Raw genomic sequence first — 6,384 nt, 5'->3', positions numbered from 1 at the left:
AGGTCATTCAAGCCTGGAACATTCTAGAAAACTCCTTGTAAATTACGACATTGTCCACCAGACATCTCGGTCCTTGGTAATAGCGTAATAGGGAGATAAAGGAGTATAAGTCCAAAATAGCAAAACATGCTAACACTTTTTCCGTGGACTGTATTTCTTTTCGGCTGGCGTCAGGCGGCGGGAGCGGACCTGGTCGAGGTCCATGGACATGTTAGCGGCACCTTTCTCAGTAGACTGCGCTGCAGGCTGGGCTTGGGGACGGACGTAGGGTTGCGGACGATTACGATTGTGTTGCTGATGATGCTGACCTGTGACACGATTCATGTGCTCTTGATTCTGATAGGCTACCAGAGCTTTGGCTTGAGTGTCGCTGAGAGACACCAAAGTGTCCCAGCAACTGGTCAATCCTCTTTTGACGGAGGCGGACAGTCCATCCTTGAATCTGGCAACGAGGGCGGCCTCATTCCAGCGGACTTGAGAGGACAATGTCTGGAACTGGAGGATGTAGTCAGCCATATCGCCGGTCTGGCGGAGGTGACCGAGCTTGCTTTCAACGGCGTGGATCTTGTTCTTATTTCCGAAGAGGCGATCAAGGGAGTTGGTGTAGGCCTCAAAATTATGCAGGATATTTTCCGTGTCGGCAATGTCTCCATTCAGGATGGCCGAGAAGTACGAGAAGGCGGGACCATCAGACGAGTTGAGGGCATAATGGACCTTGGCATAGTCGTCGTTGAGGGATTCGGGGAACCGGGCCATCATGTTCATGAGCTTGGCCTTGAAATCCGTCAAGGACATGTCCTTGTCGTTGCCGGTGAACTTGGGGGATAAGGGCAAAGGAACCGGGGCACGGTGTCACGAATTAAGGTTGAGGACAGACTTGCGCTCACCTCAATTGACCCTAGTGGCTTGTGATTACCTTGCGTCTGCTACGCGAGCCCAAATCACGTCGCGTCTCCAGAATTACCCCACACGGAAAGCATAACTGGTTTAACGTTGCTTGCCCGTTTCAAGTAGACGATTGCCTGCGTCCACCCTTGTCCATTCCATTATGTTTCGGTCCCGAGTACGGGAGCTTATAGGACATAAGCTACGAGCTGGGGTCCCGAGTCAAGTTTTATTCACATATAAAAGACATAACTAGCTGCCATAATCAAACCTCAGTCTGCAATAAAATACTTTCCTGCCCTGTACTCACTCTTGCTCTTACATTCTCCACTTGCCTGCCAGTCCAGATCTTGACACACGGGGGCGAGAGGGACCAGCGGCGGAGGGTCGCTGGGCGAGGCCATCCAGGACAGACCTCATACCGTTCAGGACAGACCTCATACCGTTCAGGACAGTGTGATTTGCTTGCATAGTTTCGCGGCACTGGACGCTGATGGACTCGATAGCGGACTGGATGGACATCAGTGGGGCATTGTTGTTGGTGAGGTTGTTGACCTGGGCTTGAATCGAATTTTGCATGGTCTCGACTTGGGCTTGTAGGGCAACCATGTTCGACTGGAGGTGTTGGAGAACTTGGACAGGGTTGGCCTGGGCATTGTTGGCTTGTTCGGCTAGGGCGTGCATTGTGTAGAGCTCTTGCTCGGTGGGATTGGAAGGGTTCATGGTGGATAAGGTGAAGCAGGATCAAGGGCAAGGTAAGTTGTAGAGTCTGCAACTGTCAAGATCTGGACTGGCAGGCAAGTGGAGAATGTAAGAGCAAGAGTGAGTACAGGGCAGGAAAGTATTTTATTGCAGACTGAGGTTTGATTATGGCAGCTAGTTATGTCTTTTATATGTGAATAAAACTTGACTCGGGACCCCAGCTCGGTAGCTTATGTCCTATAAGCTACCGTACTCGGGACCGAAACATAATGGAATGGACAAGGGTGGACGCGGGCAATCGTCTACTTGAAACGGGCAAGCAACGTTAAACCAGTTATGCTTTCCGTGTGGGGTAATTCTGGAGACGCGACGTGATTTAGGCTCGCGTAGCAGACGCAAGGTAATCACAAGCCACTAGGGTCAATTGAGATGAGCGCAAGTCTGTCCTCAACCTTAATTCGTGACAGGATCCCCATGTCACTCCTGAGGTGTCACGAATTAAGGTTGAGGACAGACTTGCGCTCATCTCAATTGACCCTAGTGGCTTGTGATTACCTTGCGTCTGCTACGCGAGCCTAAATCACGTCGCGTCTCCAGAATTACCCCACACGGAAAGCATAACTGGTTTAACGTTGCTTGCCCGTTTCAAGTAGACGATTGCCCGCGTCCACCCTTGTCCATTCCATTATGTTTCGGTCCCGAGTACGGTAGCTTATAGGACATAAGCTACCGAGCTGGGGTCCCGAGTCAAGTTTTATTCACATACACTACCGAAAATAATGAGTAAATGATTTTCACTTTTGTAGCACATTTGTCAGTTGTTTCCGAACCCGGGTTATATAGCTGGTGATAGTTACAGGATAACATGCCTGTGCAATGAAAAGTAATCTACAGCATTTGGGAGATGCGGAGAAAATTATTGCGCGTTGTATACAGAATTAAGTTTAAACTGTTCAATTTACTCATTATTTCTCCCATGGACATGGTTTTTATTTTTTTTTATTCATCTTCGATATCAAGTTTACTGATGGCCTGCTTAGTACCTAGTGTGGCCTCCCTTGGCATTCTTAACAGCTTCGATCCTTCTGGGCATACTCTCAATCAAGCCTTGGCAGACAGAAGGGGGAATCTTGTTCCACTCCGCCTGAAATCTTTCCCATAGTTCGATCATGCCCTTCGGAGGCACCGGGTACTCGCCTAACTGGCGTTTCGCGTAGTCCCAGAGGTGCTCTATCGGATTTAGGTCAGGAGAGTTGGGCGGCCAGAACAACAAATTGTACTTGTGCTGCTTAAAGAAATTCATCGCAGTGCTGGAAGTGTGTTTCGAGTCGTTGTCCTGTTGAAAGATCATATCCTTAGGCTTGATCTTGTACCAGCGCTGGGTGAGTGGGAGACATTCCTCCAGGATTTCGACATAGAGACTGGCGTCCATGATCCCCTCGATCCTGGAAATGAATCCAGCACCATGCCAGGTCATGCACCCCCATAGCATGATGGAACCGCCGCCGAACTTGACCTCCTCCTGGACAAGCCGATCGTCCAGAGACTTGTCACCTCCCTTTTTCCAGACCCACAGGACTCCATCGGACCCAATGCGGTTGACCTTAGTCTCGTCGGACCAAACGACTCGTTTCCAATCATCGATTGTCCAGTGCTCGTACTTTCGCACGAAATCCATGCGCTCCGCCTTGTGCTTGGAGGTAAGTTTTGGCCTTCGCCGTTTGCGCACGGCGGTCAGACCCTCCTGTCTCAAGATCTGTCGAACTCTTGCTGCCGTCAAGTCCGTCGCAAAGTCTCTACTAAGCCGTTCCTGCACGTCTACAGCGGTTTGAAGTGTACCATTTGTGATTTCTCGAACCATCAAACGTTTGGTTGCCTCGGATACTTTCCCAGGGCGGCCGGATTTTCGCGGCGGAAGGGTCTCCTTGATGGTCTGCGCGAGCTGAGAGACCTTGGCCTGTGATACTCCACGTCTCTTGGCAATGGCTCGTGTGGTCATTTTCAACCGGAGGTCAGCAATGATCCCCTGTTCAATGTTATGATTGAGCTTCTTCATGTAGGATTTAAAGTCGTGGCGTAAGGTAGTCGATATTATGGTAGTAGGAGTGTGTGGGTAGCTGAAGTGGAGAAGAAAGAGCAAAACGAGGTTCAAAAGTGCATGGGGGTAATAATGAGTAAATGACGTCATAATTTTTAATTTGAGATATATATGGCTCGCTGTATTAGACACACCTGGTAGTCATTCCACGCGATGCTGAATGGACCATGATATTACTGGCGAACATGCACAGCACTAGTGGTCTTGGACATCGAGGCATAAAATTTTATCGGCACTTATACCAAAACATTTACTCATTATTTTCGGTAGTGTATAAACTGGCTGGATAGATATCAACAGTGTTCTAGAAAGTCGTAGAAAGATGGGCGAAGCGCTGATGACATCATAATGCACTTAACCGAGCATAAACCTGTTGCACTTCCGCAACAACGTGGGCATTCTGGATGCCGAAGTTTTCGGACATAGTCTTGGTGAAGGTATCGTAGCTGGAGATAATCATTGGGCGAGCGGCAGGAGGCTTGTTGAAGTCGGCGATATATTGTTCCATGTATTTGAAGGCTGAGTCTTCTCCCAAGCGGGAGATAGCAAACAGGACCTTGTCGGTGTCGTTTGGGGACTGGGTTGCGTTGGCGGTGAAAAACAGGGATAGGTGGGACAGGAAAGTCTTCCATTCTGCAAATAGTCAGGAGTCGGAGGGGTTCTAGGGTGGAATCAGAGGTTTATTCGATGATTGATTGCTGTCTAATCCTACGTTTGAAGTGCTCTTATATACTAGACACAGTTGTGTTGGAATGCTCTAGAAACTAGGCGCAGCATGGTTATGACCATGACATAATTCTCGAATAAACAGTTGTACCTGTTGCACATTCTTCTCGTTTGCCAGAGAATGCGGTGGGCGGTGGGACTTTGGGCTTGCTGGAAGACGCTTGTGGGACCGCGGTGGAGGCGGACAGCTTCGCGGTCTCGACGTCCCCCTTGGTGGCCCAATTAGCTGCAGCATCGCGGCGGAAAGTATCAACAGATCGGCGGATCTCATCTAAGTCCGCGCGGATGGCGACATGGATCAAATTACTAGCTTGGGTAATCACCTCGGTCTTGTCCATCTCGGTTTGCTTGTGGATTTGGGCGGGGATACCGACGGTTACGGCGTTCTCAATCATAGCTAGTCTCGGATCCAGGCCATTAACAAGGTTTCGGAAGAATTCAAAGTGGTTGTGTAGGAACAGAAGAGACGGTTCGATGGTCGTGAGACTCTTAATGTCGTTTTCAATGGCAGTGATGCGTGCATCCATGGCGGTGAGGAGCTGAAGAGCGTCAGGAGTAGCGGCCATGGCAGGACAAAATCAAAAAAATAGTAAAAAGGTAAAGGTTGTGTGATCTAGCAATGTCACGAACCTATGCTTATTCAGAGTCAAGATGACCTTCTTAAGCGTGGCAGGACAGAACAGGGGGGAGGAGATGCAGTTTGGGAAACAGGATCAAGAAAGCGTAGATATATTGGAGTTGCTGGATAAGGAATAAAAGATACAGAACTACGGGATATATATATATGTTTCTCATTGCCTTCGTGTAACGGTCGTACGCGTTGCCAAGAGTCGACCGATCACTTGCCAAGTATCGATCGATCGTGTCGTGGCACGCGACAGGTTCAAGAAGCAAAAAAAAACACACCGCTACCACAACCATACCCATCGCTACCGCGACCATACCCATTGCACCCAACAACTCCAGCATGTCCAGCGACCCCGCAGCGCGGCACTGTCGTATTCATACCGCACCCATTAACGCCGACTCGCCAATCTCGAACGCGGTAAAGTAAGGTTCAAAACTGCTACAACGTTTTTACAAAATTCACTTCTCATCATCTCATGGACGATCCTCTCATTCAATCTCTTTCAAACTTCACACAATTATTGCTTCGGCATTATTAAAAATTACTGTAAACTTTGGAATCAATTGCTCATCTAGTTGTAAAGTAATTATCCTCGGCGTGTGACGTATTATTGTACTGCAGAGATTTTGAATAGCGTAAATTAGGTTGATTGTGCATGGATTTTTTTATTTTCTTTTTTTTTTTTTTTCGTGACATAATACAGTCAAGATCATCTGATGTCCCATGGACCAATGAGATGATGCGGATGGGAATGAGGGATGGATGGATGTTCAAGGTGAGGGTTGAACGAGGTTGATTCCTCATTCTTTCTTTCTCATTCACCTGCCCAACACAAACACTTTCCTACAAATTTTCACAGTATTTTTCATTATGACCGAACGTCGGCCTATGATCAGCTTGCGTCAAGCTAAGGGTAATCGCCCTGTGGAGCTGAAATCAGCAACCGGGGAAACCCACTTCGAAGGCGGAGTCAGAGGGGGTATTGTCGGCGGAGACAGTGCCTTTGACACAAGGAACGAAGGATATTGGTCTCCGACTTTTCCCTCGGATGTGGCACTAGGCAAGCCTGAATTTGTGCCAGCGTCGCAACCCGACGAGGAAGATGATGATGATTCGCCACAGGATCAGGGTGGCACGGACGAGGATTATGAGGCTCGACTCATCGTAGCTCAGCTGGAAATCGAGGAGCTTCGCAGTGCCTGAAACGTGAGCGGGATATAATTTACAAGGATGAAGGCACTCAGGTGGATCGAAAGACAGCAGAGCAGGGGGTTCAAGTTGAAGCGGAGGACGATAGCAGGAAGGAGCAACGTCCTCGCAAGCGGCGTAGAAAGGCCAGGACTAA

At 48.8% G+C, this 6,384-nt stretch overlaps 3 protein-coding genes across 3 annotated transcripts; 1 reads left to right on the top strand and 2 right to left on the bottom strand.

Moving 5' to 3' along the window:
* Window positions 1-1,203: 1,203 nt before the first annotated feature.
* On the bottom strand, window positions 1,204-1,608 carry BC939DRAFT_477491 (uncharacterized protein; the record flags this gene model as incomplete). Its single annotated transcript, XM_051558679.1, has 1 exon — window positions 1,204-1,608. The coding sequence occupies one exon, from the start codon at window positions 1,606-1,608 to the stop codon at window positions 1,204-1,206; it is 405 nt and encodes a 134-aa protein (XP_051411953.1).
* Window positions 1,609-4,349: 2,741 nt separating this feature from the next.
* BC939DRAFT_452722 (uncharacterized protein) lies at window positions 4,350-5,073 on the bottom strand. Its single transcript, XM_051555835.1, has one exon. It carries the CDS (start codon window positions 4,975-4,977, stop codon window positions 4,465-4,467), a length of 513 nt encoding a protein of 170 aa, XP_051411952.1. The 5' UTR covers window positions 4,978-5,073; the 3' UTR covers window positions 4,350-4,464.
* An 836-nt stretch (window positions 5,074-5,909) lies between these two features.
* BC939DRAFT_503533 (uncharacterized protein) lies at window positions 5,910-6,242 on the top strand (the record flags this gene model as incomplete). Its single annotated transcript, XM_051560418.1, has 1 exon — window positions 5,910-6,242. One exon carries the CDS (start codon window positions 5,910-5,912, stop codon window positions 6,240-6,242), a length of 333 nt encoding a protein of 110 aa, XP_051411951.1.
* Window positions 6,243-6,384: the final 142 nt, after the last annotated feature.

The sequence above is a fragment of the Gamsiella multidivaricata genome (assembly GCF_025024155.1).
Source record: "Gamsiella multidivaricata strain RSA 2152 chromosome Unknown BC939scaffold_35, whole genome shotgun sequence".
NCBI lineage: Eukaryota > Fungi > Mortierellomycota > Mortierellomycetes > Mortierellales > Mortierellaceae > Gamsiella > Gamsiella multidivaricata.
This window is presented reverse-complemented; position numbering and strand designations above follow the sequence as displayed.